The sequence below is a fragment of the Lichtheimia ornata genome, assembly GCF_029851405.1.
Source record: "Lichtheimia ornata isolate CBS 291.66 chromosome Unknown scaffold00035, whole genome shotgun sequence".
Classification (NCBI taxonomy): Eukaryota; Fungi; Mucoromycota; class Mucoromycetes; order Mucorales; family Lichtheimiaceae; genus Lichtheimia; species Lichtheimia ornata.
The window spans coordinates 296,019-321,281 of NW_026695355.1; the positions used below are offsets into that span (position 1 = coordinate 296,019).

Consider the following 25,263-nt stretch of genomic DNA (forward strand, 5'->3'; position numbering starts at 1 on the left):
CCAACAACGGTTCCATGGATGGTGAAAACAGAAATGAGGTGAAGAATGATATCATTGTGCATTTCATCTTGTGAAAATATCAGCGATGGGGACCATTTGGGACATATCCGATGGATCGTCGGGGAAGTAGGAGACATCCACCATCTTCATCTTGAAACGCTTGGTGCACTATACGTTGTCAGCCATCAGTATTATACATGCTTTCTTTTACTACGCACGAGCACACCCTATTACGTACATACCTACTTGCGCCCCAAGAGGAGATGGGGTATAAAAACGAGGGTTGATGCTCAAGCGCGAGAACAGGTACACCCTTTTTTATAGTGGCCGACAAACCTACATCCCAACCTTGCATAACCCAAAATACACCTACAGCAGTATGCATGAAATCTACTGTTGACAAGTGCTTTATTTAGCATCATGCATATACGCTGATGTAAACAAAATAAAAAGTACTGCGGGACAAAAGAAGGAAAGGATAACGACGGGAAGAATAAGATAACAGGGGGATGATGGTTGTTGTTGTTGTGTGTGTGTGCGTGTGTGTGCGATCGATATTCAGGACATTAAGATTTACTTTGATCTGAACTTGAGCAAAGGAGCCAAGATTTCCAGAGGGCCCGCCTTCTTGAGGAACTCATGCTCCAGGAGTTCTTGTGCAGTTGCTCGTGAACGAACATCAACACAAAGACACACTGCCAAGAATCCCTTGAGCTCACGGGAAAGTTTTTCAGGATTCTTGAGGGTGGGGGTACCATTGGTAGCAATCAAATAAAGTGCCTTGAGTGGTTCCTCATCCAAGTAGGGTGGCTCGTTTTCAATCATCTCAATTGCCATGATACCAAGTGACCAAATATCGACCTTTTCTCCATACTCCTTTTGTTTGACCACTTCAGGAGCCATCTATTCCAACAATTCCCATTTAGTACTTGTTTTGGGCACCATCATTAGACCCACTTACCCAATATGGGGTGCCCACCATGGTAGCACGCTTCGTCCTTTGATCCGTCAACTTGGCACAGAATCCAAAATCACTGATCTTCACATGACCTTGGGAATTCAACAAAATGTTGTCTGATTTGATGTCTCGATGAATGATGTTGCGTGAATGCAAGTGGTGCAAACCGGCTGTGGTCTCCAAGCTGACAGTGGCGATTTGTTGTTCAGTCATGGTGTTGTGTTCAATCACATCCGTCAAGGCACCACCTTCCATAAATTCCATAACAACCCACAATTCAGTGTTTTTGACAAGGAACGAATCGAGAAAGTTGACAATGTTGTGATGATGCGATTCCTTCATGACGAGGATTTCATTGACGATCAACTCTTTTCGAGGTTGGTGTGCAAGATCCATCTGCTTGATAGCCACCTTGGTATTGGTGCTGTAAGACATGGCGACATAAACAGATCCAGAGGCACTATTGATAAAAGGGTTTAATCATCCATGTTGCTCGAATCAACAAAAGCAAAAGCCAAATCCCTTACCCTTGACCAACACGTTTGATACGCTTGTACATATCATTGGGATCACCTCGTGTGACAACAGAGCCTATATAGGGATAGTTAGATCTCCAAATAAAATATGCATACAAGATCCATCACACACTTACGCAGCTTTTCCATAATTTGGGCTTCTGTCATGGTGCTGATACGTTGTTCAACCTTCTTTTTGGGTGTCGATACTTGTTGAGCAGCCTTTTCACGCTCTCGTTCACGTTGCAATCGCTCACGTTCCTTCTCGCGTAATTGTCGTTCCTTTTCACGTTCTCGTGCACGTAACTCACGCTCGCGCTCACGTTCACGCATCAAGCGTTCCTTTTCACGCTCATAGATCATACGAGAATCTTCATAGGTGGTGGCACTGTTGCTGCTACGCATCATACCATGCTTGGCAAGAGCTGTGCCTTGTGATTTGCTTGGTTCAGGTCTGGGGTATGATGGCTTGGAAGGTGGATCACGTGGTGAACGAGGATAATGAGGCTATAGGAGAAAATTAATAAGAACCGATTTTATGCAGTTACACACAACTTACAGAAGGAGGTGGTAACCTGGAGCTTTCTGATGGTCGTGGTGTCCTTGGTGATAAAGGCGATCGTGGTTCCTATGGCAACGCTCTTAGTATTGTATCATGGTGATAAGGAACATGATGATGGATACTTACGGGTCGCTCATCTTGTCTTCGTGTCATCATGGGAGGTGGTGGTGCGGGACGAGGTGGTGCAGGACGTTGAGGTGTGGGCAATGGAGACTTCTTCGATTCGTGCATCATGGCAGCCCAACGTTCACTACTTGAGCGATCCAATACGCCATCGTAATCATCATTGTCGTTCTTGGTCTGTTCAGTGTAAAATTCAAGGACATCCAAGACGGCTTGTGGATTCTTTGCAGCATCTTCAGCAGTGATGGCGGAACCTTTGAGTAGCTGAGTCCATTGCTCTGGGAGACCCTGAATAGTGTAGCTTGGGATTAGTGTGGTTAAACTCATCAAAGTGTGGAGATTACTCGTGATACATTACCGTAAAGGCACCTGACACTGGATCAAAGCCAACATGAACCTCATGAACAAAGTTAGTCGGACCCGAGGCACCCAAGGGTGATCTCTATTGACCTCGTCAGTTCTGGGTAGATTGCCACGTGAAAGGATAACCTACATTGTAAATCTCATCCATCCAAGAATACAACTCGTTATCGCTCTTGCAGGCCACATAGTATGTCTTGTCCTTGGTGACTATCTCGATACAATACGGCTTAAGGTCCGTACGCGTTACTGATTGGATCTCCTTGAGGAAAATAAGAGCCACGCATTGACCCGATTGCTACAAAGTAGACGCGAGACCGCTTCGTCAATGAGCATCATGTATAGCGTCCCCGAGGAGTACAAGTGAATGAGTCGCGCACCTCATTGCGATGAAAGGTAAGTGCCTGGTCGCGTAGCACACAGAACCGTTTCGACCATATCCACGCACGCAATCCATCTTCCTTGACGGATAAGTAGCCGTCCTTGATGATTTCAGTCATTGCTGGGTGATCTGGAAAGGAGGAACAAGTTGACTTTTTTTGGGCGGGTTCAAAGTTTGTCTGAGTAGAGCAATGTGTAACATAAGTTTCAACCGTGTACAACTTATAAATGGAAGTCCAATATTGGATTCGCGGCACTTGAATACAAGAGCATAGCTTCATCACTTAGCCCATTGTTTCATTTTGTTTGTTTATCACGCAGCACATCATCATCTCGCTACTATCATCTAATTCGGGCACTCGCTATTTTGCAGAAAACACAGATATCCCGCTAACCATATCGCCGGCGTATCCATGTTTTCGGAACCAGGGGGCCATTTCTAATAAAGCAGCTTAGCGCATTTGCTTGCTTATTCAGATCAATGTCATTCACTTCATTTGACGTCCAAATCCATGATGCTCTAATACATAGCTCCTCCCCTACTCCCTACTATTGACAATCTCACCTTCTTAAAACCTCATTGAGCATTATTCTTTGAATCATCACCTCCACATCAACAAGGATCCTTATGCCATTAAGGTACATCACCCACCAAATCAATCGATAGCCTCTCTTATAATAAAACAACCATGCTTTTGGAAAATATTTACTGAGCGAGTTTGGTGGTTGTAAATCAATCGTGTAATGATGACACAGATGTCGAATAAGAAACCCAAACACCAATCATTAATGATAATAATAGCAGTAGTAGGAGAAATCAATATTGGACTATGAAACAAACGAACAACGGCATGCCGCTTTTTTTTTTACTACATTTTAGTTTTGCTGAGCATCATCAGCCTCGTTCTCGGCTTCATTTTCTTGTCGTTCGGTGGATTCTTCGTTATCTTCAGCACCTTCGTTATGATCATGATCACCCTCTTCACCACCAAGAGCACTATAATAGAATGGAATGCGTGTTAATGAATCATGCTTTGAATATGATCCCCATGATGTAAATTCTTACCTAAACATGTTACCCATGGAAGATGGGCTTGATCGGCTATCATTGGAGGCATTCTTTTGTTCTCCTGATTTGCTGCCGGCGCGATTCAGGCTTGCAAAAGGACTGTTGGATGATGGGCCAAGAACGCTACTCCGGGTTTTGCTACGATCGGTCTTGCCAAAGTTGGCCAATTCATTGACACGGCTACCCTTAGTAGTGCCACCAGGGCTACCAGGGCCAACGGTATTCCAGCCATCCACAGAAGTTGATGCATTGCCGCTTTGTGAGTTTTCACGCTTGAGATCCTTGGCACCAGCACCTCTGTGTGATCCTCCACGAGACATGGGGTGTGGCAAGTTGCCGCGTGAGCTTGTTGTACGCTTCATAGCTTCCTTTTCTTCACTCTTTGCCTTGGCAGCTTGTTCGTGGACTTCAGCAATGGTGGTAGGAGCAGGTTGATTGCCTCGTCGGCTAACCCACTTGTTCTTTCGCAAATCAAAGACGTCCATAATCATGAATTTAACACGCGAGCTGAGGTTGGGGCTCTCTGTCATCTCGTTCATGCGCTCAAAGAATGCATCCAAGTAATCACGAGTACCCTTGACATCAAGGTTCTTGCCAACAGTGGTCATCAACTTGCACATGGTTTCGGTTTCTTCATCACCAACGGTCTTGGGATCAGCGCAAAGACGGCCAAAGCATTGGATCATGATACGTTCGGTCAACATGCGACGCTTAAACAATTCACCAATAAGTTGAACAAGACCAAGACCTTGACGCTTAGCCTTGACAGCTGCATAGTATTCATCGGTGAGCATTTCGGAATTATTCTCGTCCATCTTGGGAATCTGCATCTTCCAACCACGCTCGAAATCACTTTGACAGCGGTTCAACAAGTATTTACGGAACAAGTGAGCACCATGGACAACCTTGCCCTCCTTGTCGAAAACGTTGACATCCTTGATATCATCAGTCATGCTCTGATAAAGTCGTTCACACAATTGAGCCCACATGGGTGCAAAGGCAGGTTCATCACATGCTTTGTCAAAAGTGAGTTGAATGACCAAACGCAAAGCACGGCCATTATCTTCCTTCTTGGAGTATGAAGCATATTCCCAAATTTGGCTGGAGATGGAATCGAACTTTTCAAACGTGAGCTTGTTGAGCAACGACTTGACCTTGCGAATGATCAATTCATCGGGCATCTCCTCTTCAGCGTTTTCGCCAGCAGCGGCAGCGGCAGCAGCTTCCATCTTTTTACGCATAGCAAGAGGGACCCAACGGTTTTGACTCTTTTCCAAAGGAACCACTTGTTCGGGAGGAATAGTAGGACCACCCTTTTGTTCCTTTTCTTCATCCTTCTTCTCCTTGCCGCCATGACGCTTACCACCACGACCACTACGGCTACGGCCACCATGAGAACCTTCACGTTGCATACCACCAGGGGATCCTGGAGGAGGTAAGCCATGGCTGCCACTTCCAGCACGATGAGATAAAGGACGACCACCAGCAAACTTGCCCATTTCCATACGACCATCCTTTGAGCCATGGCGGAACATACCCATGTCCATAGGTGAACCAGGAGTACGAGGACCACGTCCACGTTCAGATCCTTGACGACGGCTTGATTGACGAGAGCCACGTTCATTGGATTCTTCAGACATCATTTCCTTGAATACTGAAAGATCTTCAGAGGTCTCACGGCAAAGAGGTTGGAATTGCAACAAAAACTTGGGATCATATTGAAGCTTTCCACTTTGGGTATCACGAGTACCACCAGAAGGCTTAACATCTTCAGGATAAGAAATAGCACTGAAATCCTCAATGGTGCGCATGGGTGTTGTAGGTGTCTTGCGTGCAGTAGCAGGGGTGGCAGGAGTTGCTGGAGTAGTAGTAGCTGCATTGTTGGAAGATGATACAGCTGCCATATCAAGACGAGCAGGTGCCTTGGTTGCCTTTTCCTCACCACTCTCAGCAGCTGGCTTGGCTTGTTCCTCAGCTTCCTTAGCCTTCTTGTCAGCTTCCTCCTTAGCCTTACGATCAGCTTCTTCTTTGGCCTTGCGTTCAGCTTCCTCACGTTCCTTTTGCTCACGCTCCTTTTGCTCAGCTTCTTCCTTGGCCTTGCGTTCAGCCTCCTCACGTTCCTTTTCTTCACGTTCCTTACGCTCAGCTTCTTCCTTGGCCTTGCGTTCAGCTTCTTCACGCTCTTTTTCTTCACGTTCCTTACGTTCAGCCTCCTCCTTGGCCTTGCGTTCAGCTTCTTCACGTTCCTTTTCCTCACGTTCTTTACGTTCAGCTTCTTCCTTTGCACGTTGAGCGGCTTCTTCACGATCACGCTTTTCACGATTGGTGATTGCTGGATCGACGATAGGAATGGCTTTGGAAGTGGATGGTGGTAAAGAGGTGACCTTCTTTTCAGATTTGACAGGAGTCTCTTTTGTGCTGGTGCTGCTAGCTGATGAGCTGGTAGAGTTGACGTTATCCATATTGACATCTTTGCCGGTGTTGGGATCGACAATACGAATTCTATTCTTGCTGCGGGGTGGAGGAACGTAATGCTGTGTTTGGCCGCTCATGCCATTCATTGCCATAGGATCGTAAGTGGGAGGATAAAAGCTGCGTTGACCATCAAAATTCTGAGGGGGGACAAACTAGATACCAAATAAGTTAATCACGATTCATTGTTATAGAAAAGCCATTATACTTACATATTGCGGAATATGACCATGAACAGGAGCAGGGCTAGCCCAGCTATTTGGCATTGGGATATTTTGGCCGGGCATTGAGGGGGAAGGTGCTTGGCCCATGAGAGGAGAAATGGATTGCTTTTGATGATGAGGAACATAGCCAGCTTGTGCGTTTTGCATGTTGGGGGAATGCGAGATGTTTTTGTTTTGGTTGTAACGTTGATTGCTGTAATGTCTGTTACCACCATAATGCTGAGGAGGCTGTTGTTGTTGTTGTTGGGAATCAGATGCAGAATGATTTGATTGAGTGGAATCTCGTCGTTGTTGTTGTTGTTGTTGTTGTGGGGGTTGTTGTGGGCTTGCCTATATGTAATAAAATATTTAATATACACACACCATGACTACAAGCCTCCCCCCATTCTAACCAATAAGACTTACGGAGGATGCGTCAGTGTCGGTAGCAGGCAAACTGCCAAATTTGATGGTAAGGTTGACATTGGGGCCTTCTTCAGTCTTCCATGATTCGGTAATCACATTAGGGCTTTCATCTTGATTGATGGAGCCAAACTGAATGGGGGCTACAACCGCAGCAATGTTGTCAGGAAACCCCGCTTAACAATCTCATCCCCTTGTTTACATACCTGAATCTGCTGGTGGAGCTTGTGGAAGCTGCACAGATGCGCTCCGAGCACCTTTACTTGCTGGTGACGATTGTGTCGATCCGTTCTTGGAAGGACTATTTCTATTACAGGTTAAGGATTGATAGACAATTGCATGGGCCATGTTAAAAGTGACAGCGTGTGATAAAAAGGATACGTTTCTTTGGCCACAGCCGATGCAAACGACGATTGTTGAGTCGACGACTCTGCTGAATCGGTAGCCGTTCCGTTTATTGATGCACTTCCATTCGATGTTGTTCTTGTGTTCTGTTGTCGTTCATTCTGGGAGGTCGATCGAGAATTAGCGGGGGATTGGTTGGTGTTGGGTTGTTGTTGTTGCGTTTGTGATGGTGGGCGATCTTGAATCTGTGAGCTTCGCTTTGCAGCCGCTGCGTAATTGAACACTGCTCTGGTAGTTGACTTGCCGTTGTTGGTCTCGTTTGTATTTGGAGTTCTATTCATTAGTTGAAATCAAAAGTGCATATCCCAGCAGGACCTAGTGGCTTTGTAGACACAAAAAGTAAATGGTAGACGCACGTTAGCAATCTGTACGAGCCAAAGTAAATGGCAACCAAGAATAACAAAGAAAGGACTTACTTGCTTTTGTTGTAGTATGGTGCAGGATAGGAGCAGGAGTGAAAGTGCACCGAGTTGGAAAGAGAGAAAAACTTTTGTGTTGGTTGGATGCCGGTCACTGAAATCAGTGGAGGGTCTTCAACTTAAACCAGCTGCTGCTTTGTCGACTAGGCAACCTATATCCTGGATACGCCCCGCCCACAGCAACAACAACGAAAACCATTGCCCCGTTTTGTACACTTGCCCATTATTTTGATTTGCTCTCCATTTCATTATCACAATCAACCATCATCTCATAGCACGACTTTTTACTCGTGCAGAAACATCATACTCTCCAATACACATTGCTGCAAAACATTCATGTCCCCTCCTAGACCTTGTGATGATGCATAATGAACACTACTGCAACCCCCCCATTAAGCCAATAAATGTTCAACAATGACCAACATAATTGTATTCGAAAGAAAGCTGTATCGATGTTGGATAATCCCACAAGGAATGTTCTATCGATAAAAATACACAATGTTAAATGCGCCTGTGCTATAGATATGCTCAGCATCGGCGGACAGCAGATCATTTTTCGGTCAATTGCCGACGAAAAAGGCAATAATACCAAGGTCGCAGCACACACTTTTCACACCGTATATATATACCCATGAATTCTTTCAAAGATAACGCTTACGATAACACCACCATCATGCAATCCATCGTCTCCAATTTCTTACAACAACGTCAAGCAACAACAGCTACCGTGGCAACGACAAGCATTATTGCAGCCACCATTCTGTTGTACAGTTTCAACCGGCTCAGCCGAAACAAAAGGGATGATTCAACCCCTTGTATCCCTCACAGATTCCCCTTTATTGGATCGACCCTGGAATACCTCGCCGATACCGAAGCATTTGCTAAGAAATACAGCGATCTCTATGGCCCTGTATTCAAGGCACATCTTTTTGGCAAGGTGAATCGAGGGATCAAAATGGATGAATTGTGGCTGATTCAACGCATCAAACAGGTTGTCATTGTCGTAGGTGGGCAATATGCAGAGGAAGTTTTTACAAATCCCGACATGAGCTTCATTGCCAGCAACAACAAGGTATTTGGATAACACGAACAACGTTATCACGCTAATCTTACATGTGATGTCTTGGTTAGTTTATCAATGTGAACAGTGCTCTTGATACGAATTCATACGAGCTTACCACCAATGATCTACGACATCTTATCCTCAAGCACTTGAAAGACAATATCGATGTTTACTTGGCTCGTGTGCAAAAAGAGGTAGATCACTCATGTCAAAAGAGGGTTTCAACCCACCTGATGATGTATGATGCTATAGACCATGCAAGTCCTTAAGAGCAAATTGGGCGATCATTCTTCAGGTATGTTGATTATATGCAAGTGACGACGTTTTCATGCAATAACAAGTGATCCAAATGACGCCTCAGTGACACTTGCTGGGTTGTATCCATTGGCTCGAGCACTTACGGCTAATGCTACTGGCACTGTGTTTGGGGGACCTTCAATGCTTTCCAATGATACTCTGATGGAGCATTTTGAATACACAGCTGACGAGACTCTAAAGGATGTCATTCGAGCTGCGCCCTATACCATGTTTTGGCCTGGATTGAGTTATCTTTATAGATGGTGAGTAGCATGATGGATAGTATGAAGCGCCCAGATTGCAGCTAACCATTATTCCCGAAATAGCATTTTGCAACCAAAATTTGGAAGCATCAAGCGTCATTTGAAGGTTATTAAGCGTGCCGTGAGACCCGAAGTTGAACATCGCCTCCAAGCTCTTCGTAAAAATGGCACTCTAAACGAGGTAAGCAATAATAGTAGCCGTGGTATTCATGAGCTAAACAGCTTTATTGCAGGAACAAGATGTGATGAATTATATCATTGAGACCTATTTGCATGATCAAGAGGATACCATCGTCGTTAACAGCATTTCCAATTGGTTTGTGGTGATGAGTTTCCTTAGCGTCCTTACAACATCCGGTGCATTGGGCAACGTCTTGGAATATCTAGCAAAGTATCCAGAATACGTTGCTGAATTACTCGAAGAACAAAACAACATCATTCCACAAGATCAAATGGGAGTAACATCGGCAGAGCAGAAAAAGCTGATCAAACTCGATAGCTTCATACGTGAAGTGTTCCGCATTACCACCAAAAACTTTGGACATGCACACACGCACATTGGTAAACAAGATATTGTCCTTAGCAATGGCACCGTTGTGCATCCAGGAGATGAAGTCTATATCAATCTTTGGCATGTGAACTTTGATCCAAAAATCCAGCGAGGTGTGGAAGATGTTGACACGTTCAAGCCTTTCCGGTATGTGGATCAAGATAAACCCGCTGTCAGATGCAGCCCTGATTACTTGGCATTTGGGCTCGGAAGGTATGCATCAATGCAATAGACCCATTGTTGTTGTTGTTGTTGTTTTGCTTACAAAGGGCTACTGTGAACTGCAAATAGACATGCTTGCCCCGGTCGCTGGTTTGCCATTGATATCATCAAAACCATCATTAGCATCTTGATCCGCCATTATGAACTATCGTTGGCACCCGAGGATGATAAAACCGGTACACCCGATGACCTAGAAAAAGAAGCTCGTCGTGTCATTGTGAAACCTCGAACGTCAACATAAAAAGGGAACCGCTATTAGATTGTAGCATCATCATCCCACCACCATTAAGACGTCCATATCCATCATATCAATAAAGTGATGTTACAATCCAATGTTTCATTTTTTCATTCATGCATTCTATTGATCATTGTACAATGTATATTCTATTATGTAAATCGAGCTACTACTATGAATGCTGCTGATCATGTGCTACAATCGCATCGGCAATAAAAGAGGCTCTTGGTTTCTCTGCTACTGCATGGACCGTTAAACCCATTTGTTGTAAATGATCTGAGGTGGTTGGACCGATCGCGGCTAATTTACAGGATGATAGCATTGGATGTTTTCCAAGTTGTTGGATATAGTCGACTCCTGAAGGGCTGAAAAGAACAAACCAATCATCCTTTGTATACGTCAATGCGTTGAGACGCTCTTCAAGTTGTGGATGCATGCATGTCTTGTAAGCTTGGATCTCGAGCATGGGAATATTGGCTTCTGCCATTGTATCGGGTAATACATCACGTCGCTTGTCACCAGCGAGGAAGAGCAAAGATTCAGGTCGCTCAGCAAGTATTAAGGGTGCAAGTTCTGTAGCACGACTCGCCACTACAGGCTGCCGAGAGAAAAATGACAAGTCGCTCAACTGCTGTGCTGTTTTGCTACCAACGATATACAAGTTCATGTCGTGCCATTGAGGGTGAATGGTGGTTGCTTGTCGTTTGGCTGCTGCCCATGACTCAACAGCGCGTTGCGAAGTAATGAGAAGAGAGGAATGCTGTGGAGCCTTTGACATTAAGTCGGCAAGGTGTGCAATCGACTCATGGGCGAATTCGAGAGCAGGAATGAAGCGAACGTCGTAGCCTTGTTGTGTCAGGGCAAGTTGGTATTCGTCAGGGTCATCATGACTTTGGGCTCGAAAAAGAAATACCGTCATAAGGAAAAGAGAGAGAGAGAGAGAGAGGGAGGGAGAGAGAGAGAAAGAGAGGAAGAAAGAAGGATGGGAATTATTCTTCATGTCGCCGCAAGTGATTGATGTTGTTTTTGAATCCCTTTCTCTAGAGCAGCACAGTAGCTTTGATACTTGATAATGTCTTGTAATAAATATCTCGATTTCACTTCCCAATTATGCATCGCCTTTGCGTAATTAGCATATCTACTTGGAAACTTGGGGGTCATTGTGTATTAGTCAAATGCGTGCGTGCATTGATATCCCTAGGTAGTACTTACCTTGCGTAACATTTTACATTTGACTTCATTATGGGTATCCAGTTCTTGAGACAATGAGCTCAAATGCCGTTTCATTGTCATGTGCTGGCCTTGTTCATCGAATGTGCTTGAAATAAGAGGAGATGCAGGTGGATGCCATTCACATAACAATATCGAATCGGGGTCCTCATCGACTCGCTCATCATCCAGGCACGCTCCCCAGCCGTATTCAATGTTGCATACACCTCCTGCAAGCGGCTGTTTGCTTTTACGAGCTGCCCAATAATTGCATGTTGCTGCCCATTCTCTGCATTGGATACGATTCGAAGTCTGGAACAAGTATACACCACCATCAGGGAATTGGACTGCAAAAACATGTGCACGACGCCGATCATATCCAGGCGATGGCAACACGTGAGTTAAAGTGTGATTGAGTGGAAAGCATCCCAATAATCGGAAACTTGCCTATTCATTAAAGTTATTATTATTGCCATCCTCACGGTCGAGGTAAGGAAAAAAGGAAATAAGCAACTTACATCCCATCCCTTTTCTTCACTTCCAGATGACCTTGGTATGGCTGCAGTGCTATTGACACTATTCTCTCGATGCATGCCCTTATATCCAATGTCTCCTGATGCATGTCTCCATTGATAAATCTTGAGTTGTCCATCGCTTACAATCAACAAACATCGACGCCACTCTCGATTTTTGGCCTTGCGATCAGAACTCTCAAATAAATGCTTGCGTCGTACCAATCCCTCCTTAATGTAAGGTGGATCACTGCTAAAGGATATCTGCTCAGACATGACCTTGATACTAAAGGTGGATTGGGATGGTGATGCAGGTGTAGAGGATGTCGCAGCTTGTGATAAGCAAGATGTCGCACAAGATAAAGAATCACCACTACCTCCATAAGCCTGTAACATGTATTTGTCAATGATGTCTATTATTTTCCATGTTGATGTAACGTACCAAGTTGGTCGATTTAGTGGGTGACGTTGGTTCACGGCGTGCATTGCGTATAATAGATCCCAAGCTACGCATGGATCGAATCGCTCGATTATCGGTGTTTTCCCCGTCAGCTGTTGAACGAAGACTTGAATGACGTTGAACAGGTTGCATGATTTGTGAATGCTTTACAGAGACGTAGATTTGCTGGGTAAATGCGTGTTAACATGGTTGCTCTCCATGCGCTGCACGTTGTAGCTTACTTTCAAGTAAGAATGAAGCTGAGATTCACGTATAGGTGACAAGGGTATCGTTTGATGATCATGGATGGCCTCCATTGTATTACGGACAAATTCATGACGAGTCATACGTGTATAGTTGCCTTGTGCTACGTGAAGATCCGTGTTCAGCAACACCAACGAGTAGGCAACTGCATAGACAATGTCTGCATAAATGGGAACCAAAAAAGGGATTAAGATTTACTTTCAACTCAAGCATCTCGAAGGTTATACCTGCACTTTGCAATACACAATCTTGGTTACAACGCCAATAACGTTTGGCAAATACGTGTAGAATCCGATCGATTTGCTGTGTCTCAGCTTTAAGGTATAACTTACTGCAAAGCTTCCTTTTTTAATGATGATCATTTTCCTACATTAGCATGTATATCATGTGTCATGTGTTTGCTATGTGTGGCAAGCCTACCTGATTGCTTCATCCAACCGCATGTCCCCAAAATCAAATTTGTCCATGTAAAAGTTTAACGCATCCTGATTGATGAATGACCTACGCAACGTGGTTACATTCCTGTTTCCTTGGCAACGCCGCCGCCTTTGCGTTTACCTTCCTCCCAGCCATTCTGCTACATGCTCTTTGGGAACAACAACACCATCTTCATCCCACAAATGCTGTGCAGATTCTTTTGCATCGTATGATGATGACATGTCATTGGGCGTGGTAGTATTAGCTGTCACCTCTTTTTGCTGCTGCTGCTCTTCATCTTCATCATCTCCATGATCCGTCGGTGGCGGGTTGATTGTTTGTTGCTGTTGCTCATTTGTTTCAACAATGGTGGATACGCTGTTGGCATTAAAGTTGGTCTCACAATAGTCAGCCGTTGCCTTGGTTTTCAAAGAAGGATCCTGTATGTCTCCCTTGCAGATGTTGTTGTCATTTTGTGCTCCGTTTCCATGCGAAGTCTCCTCAACTTCATCGAGTGGCCCAAAAGTGTTATACAAATAAGGTTCAGGATCGCCCTTGCCACCACTGTCAAAACGAATGTCATCATCCTCATATGTGGTTGTTGTTGTTGCTGTGGCAGGAGGTGTGGGATGGATAGTGTGCAATGTACGGCTGGCAATGGACATTGGCGACGTCATCGAGGGGGTATCATTCTTCTTTTTGCTAGCTGTAACAGATGTTGTTGTTGTGGTGGTGGTGGTGGTAGCTTTCTTCATTGTAGATAGCTGATGAAGTTACACGTCAATTTCTTTGTTGCCATGGCAGCCAGATGATGTTACCTGATTACGCTTAAAGATCCTCTTTAAACTACCCTTGATGCCCCTCTTTGATTTTGCCACAATGTCAGAACAATCAATCAATCATTATCTCTCAACATCATTACTATATTTACAGAAGGGTGATGTCGTTTGGTGGTGTCAGTATCCGTTGCTGTGGTAACCGTTGTTGCTGAGGAACGGCTAAATCGAAAGCTGCTGATGCAAGGTAAAAATGAGAATCGTTTGTGTACGATAGAGACACTCGGCTCATCATTCTGCTTCATTGAAAGTAGAAGAAGTTAAGAAAAAGAGAGGAAAAAGGAGGAAAGGGGAAGGGGGGGGAAAAGATTGTATATATCCAATGTTGTGAGCACATGGCAATAATGCATCTCGAATGTCGATCGGTTGATGAATAACAAACAACGAAAGAAAGGGGGGGAGGAGATAATAGATGATAGATAGACTGCTGTTGATGTGGCAAAAAATGGGAGTGATCCTGGCCAGTTTATTATTGACAAATGACGTATATGTTGTGCATGTCGTATTTGGGACGAAAATCGTACTTAAGATCTGGGCTTCTCCTTCTTCTCCTTGTACAAAGCAAGAAGAGAGACACCAGCGACCTTGACAACCTTGAAACGGACACCAGGAATATCACCAACGGCACGACCCTTACGACCGAAACCGGCAATCAAAACTTCGTCGTTTTCATCAACGTAGTTCAAGCAACCGTCGTTGGGAACGAAAGCGGTGATCTTCTTGCCGTTCTTGATAAGTTGGACACGGACACACTTACGAATGGCAGAGTTAGGCTGCTTAGCTTCGACACCGCTATAATAATAATAGTTGTTAACCTTCTAGATCATCATCATCCTACAGAGCTTGTTCCTTACATCTTTTCAAGAACGATACCCTTAGCGTGGGACGAACCAGCGAAAGGAGAAGACTTGAAAGCGGTACCAATAGCACGCTTCTTGTATTGCTTATCGGCCCAACGTTGTTCACGACGGTGCACGCGAAGCTTACGGGCGGCATTCAAACCTCTAGGCTGTCCCTTACCTACAATTCAACATTGACATTAGCGATCCCATTTAGTGTATACAATTGTCTCCATCCTTCACGATCGTGTATTCTTTTCGGGCCATGTGTGCATGTATCATTTGATGAAGAATAGGACGATGGCTTGCATGAAGATGATGTTGATGGATGGATGGATATGATTAGATATTGGGGATGGATGGATACACTTACCCATGATGAATTTTAGAAAAGAGGAGGTATCGATGAATTGGCTCACATCCCCTTTTCCAAGCTCAAGCGGACTTTTTTCCACCATTTCCTGTTTTAGTACCACTGCGAATGACCATGCATCTTTATAACTTGCTAGCTGTTTTTTTTATTTCTTTTACTTTCTCAACAATCTACTAAGGGGAATGAGAATAAAAAATTATACAATACAATTAAGGAGGGGGTCTCATGATCGAAAAAGTAAAAAGGAGGAAGCTAAAGGAGCTGCTGTTGCTACTATGCAATAACCTTTTCTACTACTTCACTAGCAAGCTTGGCATGTTGTATGACATTCGTATTCGATGCTCCAAACGATAGGTCACCCAAGGCTGAAAATCCAAGATCCTCGAGCAATAGCTTTTGGCTACGCTTATTCTTGATTTCGCTGAAGATGGGATCGGCACAAGCTGTCAAAAGGATGGACTTGATGTATTCTATAATGGGTTGTGTCTGGCTGCTGAGAACGATTTGATTCATCTTGGGCAAAAGCGATTCATAAACGAGAGCAAACACTTCAGGCATAGCCAACGCTGATTCAGCCAATAATCCATAAATGAACAATCGCTCGGTGTCGCTGTCAGATGTGTTGAGTTGGGTGGAAAGTAATGATATAAACAAGAGTGCTGCTGTGTTGTTGGGAATGTCAATCCGATCGAACAAATCACAATAGGCAGTGCTTTGGTGACCAGCACCATTTCTCCAATTTGATATATCCTCCAAGCCTATCGCATCATCCACACCGGCTAGTCGTAACAATTCCTTGAGTACCTCATTCCTTGCTGCAACAGGTAACAATCCAGCCACATAGCCAAGCATTCGTTCTTCGATCATGCCATCCGTGCTGCCATACGTTGTTTGCTTGCATTCGATATCCAATAAAGTTGTCATGCCTTGATACACAATATCTTTGGAATTGGTATGTCGCAATCCCTTCATCAACATGCCTGCAATAGCAAACGAAAAATGTGTCTCAAAGTTCACGCCACAAAGTTGATCGAGTTGAACTGCAACATCAGCCATGGGCTCTCTTGCCTCCAATAGAACTCCAGATACTGATCCACCAACAAAGAATTCATTTGCATCCAGTGCTCGTACAACGGCTTGTAACAAATCAACGGCCATGGCAAATGTTGGGCTATGATTCACTTGCACAAGAGCCACAGCCACCCAAAATAGCTGAATCAGGTATCGAGAATCGCTTGGTAGGCTTCCCACAATATTCTTTAGGCACATCATAATGCTCAGGACCAAACTTGGATCGGTTTCATTGAAGATAGCCAACGCACCACGTAAAGCAACGAGAATCTGATACAAAAGATCATCATCGATTTCTTCACGACCAAGACATCCAAGTACAACAAACGCCCGTGGTTGAACAGCTGGGTTAAATTGGAAAGCTGTGCTCGCAACAAGACTCATCCATCTTGCTCTCCATGCATTAGCAACGTCTAAATCAAAGTTATTAGCCACCGATGATGGTAATAAAAAGCATGCTGTATATACTACAATACCTAAAGAAGGAGCACCATAATGAAGCACTTCCAAAAGGTGATTGATGATCGTCTCCAGGGATGTCAATTGAATCGATTCGAGCGTATCAGTGAGGGTATCAGGGTTGATAAGAAATGGATTGACATGCTGGCGGAAAAGACCAAAGAGTAGACGTGATTTTGAATCCGACAATTCATTCAGCATGAGCTGTAATTTCTTGCTGCCTCCATCAGATAATGGCATCGATGTGCATAGTGATTGGATCATATTGATAACAAGACCATGGACCGAGGCACGCACCAAAGTAGGACCCACACCAACGATAAGTGACACAATATGGAAAAGCTCAGGTACATAGCTCTTGACAGGACCACGGTTATTGAATGAAAGCATAAGCACAAATCGAAGCAAGACAGCAATCTCAGTCCATGTGGGATGATCAGTGAGTGTCCGAGTGGGCTTGAAGGATGTCTTTTGCAGCACTTTGCGTAATCGAGAAATGATCTTGCCACGCACAGCCACATTGGAGAGGGTAACAAACGTATCAGCCATTGCCTCCGCTTGAGGTGAACCAACGCCATGCTGATTTGAATAAAGAATAAATGACTCGAGCAACAAATTGAGAATGTCATCCACTTTTCCAATCTTCTTCCATATCTTGGCTTGCACAAGTTTATACATCTATCATGCATCATGAGCAAAATGGATCATCCAGATGCATTTTTTATACTTACATCTTTGCGTGCAACGGTCAAATCAATCAATAATCGCATCACCTCTTTAGTCTTTGCAACTTCATCCGGTGATCCACGGGCAAACATGACTAGATTCGGTAACCATGGCCCCATGTAATCCAAGCAAAGATAACGTGATGACTCGTTGGACTTGTTGAAACCAACAATGCACTCATTGAGGAATTCCAAAGTAAAGCCAGGTTCGGTTGCTGCCAACTTTTCACTGATATTCACGACAAAGGCTGTGCTGTTGGCGGGAAGGCAAAGGTCTGTTGATAATCGAATGTTAGCCGAATTCTTTCTTATTCCATATCCATCATCATCGCTTTTCTCACCTTTGGCATCCAATAACTGCTTCCCAACATCGAAATGGAATGTCATGCTAAGTGCATAAAGTAGGTTGTATGCTGCCAATCTCAAATTTGGATCGTCGGTGCCAATGTTGAGCAACGCCATATTGAGCAAACGACCTGGTACATCCTTGGGACGAATCGTACGTTCAGAAAGATTGGTTGGCTTGGAGGTCTCATATCGTCGTTTGCCTTGTCGAATAGCCTAGAACAATGCTCTCTTAGCAAGCTATGCATATACCAACCCCTTTTTGTATTAAACCTACATTGATCATCGTATCTCGTTTTGGCGATGATAATGTCATTTGCGCTTTGCCCTTGTTGTACTTGAAGCTGAATTCATTGGGATTCTCGGTCTCTCGACCATGTTGACCAACAGCAAGATCCTCAATATCCGACACGTGGAATACATCATTCGTCACCGCTGACATGTTGTAGAAAAGCTCTTGCTTTCGTACGGTCATAATTTGGACATACTCGGCACTGATCTTGACTGTGACAGGGATTTGCACCCGATATTGCGACAACCTGTTGACAGGGAAGAATACAGCATTTGGCTCGGTCTCCAAACCCGCTAAAATGGATGAAAGCTTAATAAGCACCCATTTGAATGAAATGTCCCATCATCCTTTGCACTCACCTGTAGACTTGGGCAAACGGATCTCCGATGCATGAATGTATTCTTGCATCTCCGCCAAAGTAGTTGCAAACACGACACGCTTGCTGATCTTGTGCGTCAAAGGGCGTGGAAGCTTTTTGATGTATTTACGTAAGAATCCATTCGGGTTGTAGATATGGAGGATTGCCACGTTGTCATAAAGATCGAAAGGAAGTAGCTGTAGCAGTTGACTTATCCAAATTGAAGGAATCTCGTTTGCTGGGCCGAATTGAGTCAAATCCACCACCACTTCACAGGCCTTATTGGCTGCACGTTCCATCGTCTATGGGGATGTATATGTTAGCAAGAGAGTGCCTCTGCTACGTATGATGGATAGCTTACCTGCAAAATGAAATAAATCAATAGCTCGAAATCAATGCTGTCTGCCACAATGTTGCGAAGAACAAGATAAAAGACAGTGCGACCCGCTTTTGATGTGCCACTCTCATAAAAGATGTTCTTGGATATAATATTCTCCACACTTCGATGGCTGTTACGTCGCATAAACTCGACATACAATTGATTGGATGCGGCAAACTTGTAACTGTGGATCCCATGCACCTCTCGCTTTGTGATCTCAGGGGGTCGACCAAGCTGAGCCAACAAGTTTGCAAACTTGTCAAATGAGCGCTTCCAAGACGCGAGTGATTCCTGATCATTGAATTGTCTCAAACGCCGTGTCGCAAGATCACGTGTGATACGTTCCATGTTATCGACCAAGACCCGATGTAATAAGGCGTACTCTTTGCTATCCATATTGTGCCGTGTTTCATTACAGGTCGTATCATCCTCTTGGGTATCCTGTGGAACCTTGGATATCTCGCGTAAAAAGCTTGTCACCTTGTAGATGTTGCTTGTCAAAAAGTCGTTGAGGACGATCATGTATGCTTCCTTGGCACCAAAAAGCACGTTGTTGGCAAGATTTTGGATGACCTTGGTTGCGATCAAATGGCCACGACGAATCTCTCTTGATATAGATGCACTGTTCTTGACCAAGCCTTCCGTTTCAGGAGCAACAATAACAGGGCAAAAGAACCGTAAAAACACAAATGCACCAAGAGCGGTATGCATCGCCTCTGGGAATCGCTTAAGAACCGATGTCAAGATGCATTGGCATACTTCACGGAAGATCCTATATCAAACCTTGGTTAGCTTTTCATATCCACCAAATAAAAAATGAGTATGCTTACTTTGGTGCATCGTTTGCTGAAGCACAAATGGCATTCAAAATCATTTCAGTGGCATTGACAACATTCTGCTTGTTCTTGGTCACATCCTCTCCAGGTCCTGCTTTCGATGGATCAAGCTCAAAAGTCTTTTCCTCTGGGGGCTTCTCAATAAGCTTTTGGAATACAGGCTGAAGCACTGATCGCACATAATCCGATCCATAATTCTTGGCAAACACAGAAAGCAAACGTGTCGTAATGCTCGTTTTCCTGAAAAGATCCGTTTCACTTGCTATAATGCAAAGTTAGCCATCATGCATATATACACGTGTCCTCTACTACGTACTTGTACTATTGACTTCCTTTTCAATGACGGCTTGGAGGAGGACCAGGGTCTTGTTGCGTGATGCAAAGCAAGCGAGTAATACGTTGGCGACCTCATCAATGTCCGAAGAAGGGCATACATCGCAAAGAGAGAGAGCAATGTTGAGATCAAACTCGACGAGCATCTATTCCAATTCTTAGAACAATGCGAATCATTCTCAAGCATACATTTTCAACATACATCAATAAGCTTTTCGTAGCGATCGGTCATTACTGTCTCGGCCAAAGTCTCGAATTCGGTGCCTTGATTCAAGATATTCGTCAACACTTGCATGAAGGCGCTACGCGTTCTTGTATCTTCGTGGTATCCCATTGACAGCGAGTATTTGAGACCTGCATCCACGTTGGCACTGAGTAAGTTGGACATCGCCAAGATTGTGTAATTCTTCAAAGGTGCTAATGCTGTTGCAGTCTCCTTGTTCTAGACACAAAGAAACCATAAGTCATTGTTACCCAACAACAAAGATTGCATTGATAATGAATTTACCTTGTTAACGATAACAACTTGCTGACTTGATGAAAGACTGTGAGGATGCGATTCAATCTTCAAAATGGAAAAAAAACCACATTAGAACGTTGTTCTATCAAGGAATCCACCTCCCATATTTACCTCTGAAATCCTACACCGATTCAGCAACTTCAAAAAGAAGGTAAAGTATCGATAAAAGATCCGGCTTTTGACTTGGGTGGAATCCGCCTCGTGCACTGGTTCGGATGATTGTAGAGGGAGTTGTTGCAGCAAGAGCTCAATTGTCTTTAAACATGCCAAGTCAAGATCATCTTGAAGCTTTTCCGCTTGAGTCGATTCATTCGAGATAGTTCGCACGTTGTCTGATCTCAAAGCAAAGTCGCTGGTCCACTCCACAATAATCTCGAGAAGTTTGTTGCGTAGCAGGAATTCTTGTCGAAGCGTAATACGATCTTTACGCACCATGAGCACCTCGCATAGCTGACACATTTTGATTTTGATCTTCATGGATTGAGGATTGTTGCCAAGTTTGTTGAGGTATTGGGCGTATTGGCTGATTAACCCGCTAAAGTCAACCGTATACAAATTGTCCACTGTATCATCCATACGATCCAACACCAATTTCAGCACTGAAATAGCTTGTTCAACAAACAACGTGAATCGTGGGCTGCAAATTGGATCATTGTTGGCGCCAAAGCACTTGCCAAGTGTGGTCTCGAGATGTCGAAATAAGATAGGATAAAGAGCAGGAGACAAATCGGTACCAAGAATTTCACGCACCCACTCACGCACAATGACATTATCACAAATCAAGATATCAACCATCTCCATAATAAATCGATCGACCATAATGGCTGATTCGGTAGGTGCTGAAATACGTCGTAATGGTTGTTGCTGGGATACCTTTGTTGGCGTTGGTGTTGGAGACGTGGGTGATGTGGGGGAAGGTGTGCTGTCAACCATCAAACAAACGCCACCCAATGATGCCAAAAATCCTGTGTAATTCTGCCATTCGGAAGAACGATCATCTTCAAATCCATCCATACGTGTAGAGCTGCCTATGCTGGAAGACGAGCTGTTGTTGCTGGCTTGGCGAATGGAATTATTGCGCAACTTGTCGTGCCACGCTGTGCTCTTTTTGATGTTGTTGTCAACGCTTTCATCTTTTGATTCCTCATATGACCTCACCATGGATGGTGTCATGTATTTCCAACGCTTCCACGCTTCTTCCCAAGCAGCAAGATTGCCAGGTGCATAATGTGTCATCATCCTCAATAGTCGTCGAATCCGCTTTTGTTGTGATTTTCGGCCAGCGATAATCCCAGTATTCGATGTGAGCTCCACATACACAGGCAAGTTATCCACAATGGTAAGTGATTGTTGCTGCGGATCATCCATACTATCGGTGATATGAGCTTCAAGGCAAATATGACCAAGACATGTCGTAGCACCGGTACAAATTGCAGGATCAGCTGAACACAACAACACAAGTAATGCAACTTCAAGGCCAATGGATGCTTGTAACCTCTCACGTACATCTGATCCTTGCATTGCGATATCCTTTAATAACACACATTCACGTGATTAGAACTCCCATCCCTATCATTGAAATACGCTCACGTGTTTACCTGATGCAATTTCAAGAAATCATTTCTCAACGTGAGTAATCTTGCTAGCAAGTCAAGTAGTTTCTTAAGCCCATCATCTCGCTCACGAGTGTCCAGCAATTGTTTGGCGAGTGTAAAGATCACTTGTGAAGATATCTTCCAGAATGTTTCCATAAATCGATTGGATGGTCCCCATGCCATGATATAATCAGCACTGTGTAGCTTCAAAAGACATTCGGCTGCTGCATCACGAACAATAACTCTCGAATCTCGTAAACAATTGGTGATAGCAATCATCACTGATGCATTGGTCTCGAATCGACTATCCTTCTCACCCTATTATTATTCCATGAATCAGCATACAACGATATTATACAACCCCTTCACAAAAAGAGAGAGAGAAACCTTACCAATATAGCCAATTTGGGATCCGCTTGATACAAACGCAACATATCCAAAATCAACTCGCTCCTCTCACTGTAGATTTGCTTTGCATCCTTTTTCGCCTTTTTGTCGCTGGATGGATTGATGATCGCCTTGCGTGTTGATGACGAACCAGTTTGGCTACTTGTCTCGGATTTTGCAGGATCACGGGTAGTTGTTTCAAGGAAAAGGCGTCGTAAGGGTCCACAAAGATATTCATAAAGTGACGATATGGGTGGATTCCAAGGTAATCGATGTTCTTCATTGGCAATGGCAAGGCACGCTTTGACCAAGCTGACTTTGAAAAGCATAGGTGCACGGTCATCGAGACATATGGGGAAGAGATTATGCATGACACCCCTTGGATTCAGGCGGAACATGGCAACGATACAATCAGCGAGCAAACAACGATGATCAATGATGATGCCAAGAGTGCTTAACAAGTTGTCGGTGATAAGCGGACGTTGCATGTCAAATAACTTCTCCTTGAGCTCATTCTCAACTTCAGGTACCAAATGACGCAGTGCTGATTTATCCGATTTTGAGACATAGGTTGCAGCCTTGCACATATCCACCAAGCAAATAGAAGCCAACTCTGCCACTCTAGCCACCTTGAGCGACTTTTTAAGGACAGCAATGAATGTGCTCTAATACAAAAGTAAAATTAGCACCCTTTATCACAACATGCCACTATCCATATACATGTATCCTTGTTTACCTTTCTGCTGGGAGTACCTTTGCTATCATTTAGAGCGGATGACAAAAGAATATCGGGACAAAGGACTAACAACATGGTCTGCAGGGGCCATAGAACAGCTTTTCTACGCAAGGTGTCGGCCAATGGCATGCATAAATCAAAGAGTGTGTCGGGTCCTCCTTCCATGCGTCGTTGACTTTGGCATAGCTTGACAAATTCATTGGGGTAGGTCTCGATCCAATTCCAAATGGCTCTTCGTAACGTAACCGCCACAAACGATTGGGCGTTCTTTTTGAGATTGGAAAACGTCGAACATAATTCTATATCAACAACCTTCATAAGTATACTATAACTTGAATCATGCCAATGAACACGTTATTACCTCCTAATACCATAGCAAGCCTTTCCGAATTCAATGCTGAACATTCCAACAAGCGCACATCAGCTGTCTCTGGATTTTCCTCCACCGTGGTTGACAAGTGCAATAATCGAGCTCTGATTTTGGCAAACATGATGGGCCAATTACTTGCGCTGACATAAAAGACGATACGACTTGCTGCTTTGTAAATGTCGGTCATGATGTCTGTGGATGTGCCATTGCCTCCTCCTATTGTGTATTCTGCACGGCCGGTAATGTTGCCTGTACTTCCTGGACCATACTCTCGATCTTCAGCAGCTGCCATCTGATACATGAATCGTGACATGATAGCGACAATGTATTTGGCCAAGTTGTCTTCTAATGGCGGTGGATCTTCAAGCTCATACCCTGCTGATGATTCGGATAATGACCATCGATCACTGCTTTCAGCGCCTGTGGTGTTGTTGCTATGGATCGATCCTTCTCGGCTCATTGACGATACGGATGACATGGGTTGCTGTGATTCCGAGCTCATGTTGGATACCATTGATTTCCTCGTTTGTCGACAAAATTGCCAATGATGCTGCATACAAGCTGACAACATACGTAACAAAAAGAGTTGCGATTGAAGAACATCGTGCGGTATAAAATCGTCGGGTATAGTAATAGGAGATGCCTATAAACGTCGGATCATATAAATGCGTGGGCGATCATAGCCATATATATATACCCTACTACCTTTGATATGTTCTCTAAAACGGTGACAACGGTACTTGCAACTGTGGGAAGTCGATATTTGGATAACTCTATCAGTGCAGCAACTAGTCGCAGTAACGTGAGCAAAAGCAATTGAGCGTGATCTGGCTACTACTAGTAATACCTACCACTACAAGCACGTGGGAGCGCCCATAACAATAGAATGATATAAGCAAACTGATCAGTACTCGACTTGAGATATCAATGACAGCATTTACGTTTGTTGAATGAGTGGATCGCTCTCCAAGGAGTCTATGTGTTGTCCATTGTTGCAAGGAAGCTGTAGGTAGAACGAGTGTATTAGTGCCATTGGCCTTGTATTCAAACGCGTTGTTGTCTCTGCTTACTCGCACGGCTATCCGGTTGACGAGACTAAGAATGAGTTTTGTATCAGCACTCATTATCGACCTTTGAGCGACCAGAGAGCTGCAATGAAGAGATGTCACATGCACGGTTTGGAATGGACGTGAAGGAGAGAGTTAATGAAGGAGACAAAAAAGGAGCTCAAGTCAAGATGGGTGTTCTCGACCCGTTCTCCCTTTCAACGTACCTGTATCAAATGAATAAAAAGAGAACACGGCCTGCCGTTGTTGATAACTAAAAGTGTGTAGTACGAGAAGAGCTATAGGAGAAGTGGGGGAGAGAGATATAGATGTCTTAAGGCACATTTGTTCAAGCACGGATAAGGATTACATTCATTCCCCACGCATCTGTGTGTAACGTCA

The 25,263-nt window shown here is 44.1% G+C and overlaps 7 protein-coding genes across 7 annotated transcripts; 1 reads left to right on the forward strand and 6 right to left on the reverse strand.

The window, feature by feature from the left end:
• Positions 1-573: 573 nt before the first annotated feature.
• O0I10_007365 (uncharacterized protein) lies at positions 574-3,018 on the reverse strand (the record flags this gene model as incomplete). The annotated part of the gene is made up of 9 exons (XM_058487383.1): positions 574-903; positions 962-1,418; positions 1,486-1,549; positions 1,611-1,980; positions 2,033-2,101; positions 2,162-2,446; positions 2,517-2,600; positions 2,652-2,816; positions 2,899-3,018. The coding sequence occupies 9 exons, from the start codon at positions 3,016-3,018 to the stop codon at positions 574-576; spliced, it is 1,944 nt and encodes a 647-aa protein (XP_058341944.1).
• Positions 3,019-3,775: 757 nt separating this feature from the next.
• On the reverse strand, positions 3,776-7,752 carry O0I10_007366 (uncharacterized protein; the record flags this gene model as incomplete). The annotated part of the gene is made up of 6 exons (XM_058487384.1): positions 3,776-3,896; positions 3,966-6,595; positions 6,653-6,994; positions 7,070-7,209; positions 7,273-7,373; positions 7,448-7,752. The coding sequence occupies 6 exons, from the start codon at positions 7,750-7,752 to the stop codon at positions 3,776-3,778; spliced, it is 3,639 nt and encodes a 1,212-aa protein (XP_058341945.1).
• An 811-nt stretch (positions 7,753-8,563) lies between these two features.
• O0I10_007367 (uncharacterized protein) lies at positions 8,564-10,526 on the forward strand (the record flags this gene model as incomplete). Its single annotated transcript, XM_058487385.1, has 8 exons — positions 8,564-8,827; positions 8,882-8,962; positions 9,022-9,147; positions 9,206-9,248; positions 9,315-9,513; positions 9,577-9,694; positions 9,747-10,276; positions 10,355-10,526. The coding sequence occupies 8 exons, from the start codon at positions 8,564-8,566 to the stop codon at positions 10,524-10,526; spliced, it is 1,533 nt and encodes a 510-aa protein (XP_058341946.1).
• Positions 10,527-10,692: 166 nt separating this feature from the next.
• Positions 10,693-11,439, reverse strand: O0I10_007368 (uncharacterized protein; the record flags this gene model as incomplete). Its single annotated transcript, XM_058487386.1, has 1 exon — positions 10,693-11,439. One exon carries the CDS (start codon positions 11,437-11,439, stop codon positions 10,693-10,695), a length of 747 nt encoding a protein of 248 aa, XP_058341947.1.
• A 77-nt stretch (positions 11,440-11,516) lies between these two features.
• Positions 11,517-14,116, reverse strand: O0I10_007369 (uncharacterized protein; the record flags this gene model as incomplete). The annotated part of the gene is made up of 8 exons (XM_058487387.1): positions 11,517-11,669; positions 11,733-12,176; positions 12,248-12,628; positions 12,684-12,866; positions 12,923-13,104; positions 13,172-13,287; positions 13,365-13,445; positions 13,503-14,116. 8 exons carry the CDS (start codon positions 14,114-14,116, stop codon positions 11,517-11,519), a joined length of 2,154 nt encoding a protein of 717 aa, XP_058341948.1.
• Positions 14,117-14,721: 605 nt separating this feature from the next.
• Positions 14,722-15,413, reverse strand: O0I10_007370 (40S ribosomal protein S23; the record flags this gene model as incomplete). Its single annotated transcript, XM_058487388.1, has 3 exons — positions 14,722-14,989; positions 15,052-15,217; positions 15,410-15,413. 3 exons carry the CDS (start codon positions 15,411-15,413, stop codon positions 14,722-14,724), a joined length of 438 nt encoding a protein of 145 aa, XP_058341949.1.
• Positions 15,414-15,682: 269 nt separating this feature from the next.
• O0I10_007371 (uncharacterized protein) lies at positions 15,683-24,939 on the reverse strand (the record flags this gene model as incomplete). The annotated part of the gene is made up of 20 exons (XM_058487389.1): positions 15,683-16,893; positions 16,957-17,617; positions 17,671-17,939; positions 18,006-18,225; positions 18,287-18,594; positions 18,661-18,961; positions 19,021-19,810; positions 19,869-20,136; positions 20,191-20,353; positions 20,410-20,649; positions 20,716-20,772; positions 20,839-22,257; positions 22,326-22,640; positions 22,715-23,374; positions 23,446-23,744; positions 23,807-24,458; positions 24,521-24,603; positions 24,663-24,715; positions 24,757-24,818; positions 24,886-24,939. 20 exons carry the CDS (start codon positions 24,937-24,939, stop codon positions 15,683-15,685), a joined length of 8,085 nt encoding a protein of 2,694 aa, XP_058341950.1.
• Between the last annotated feature and the right edge of the window lie 324 nt (positions 24,940-25,263).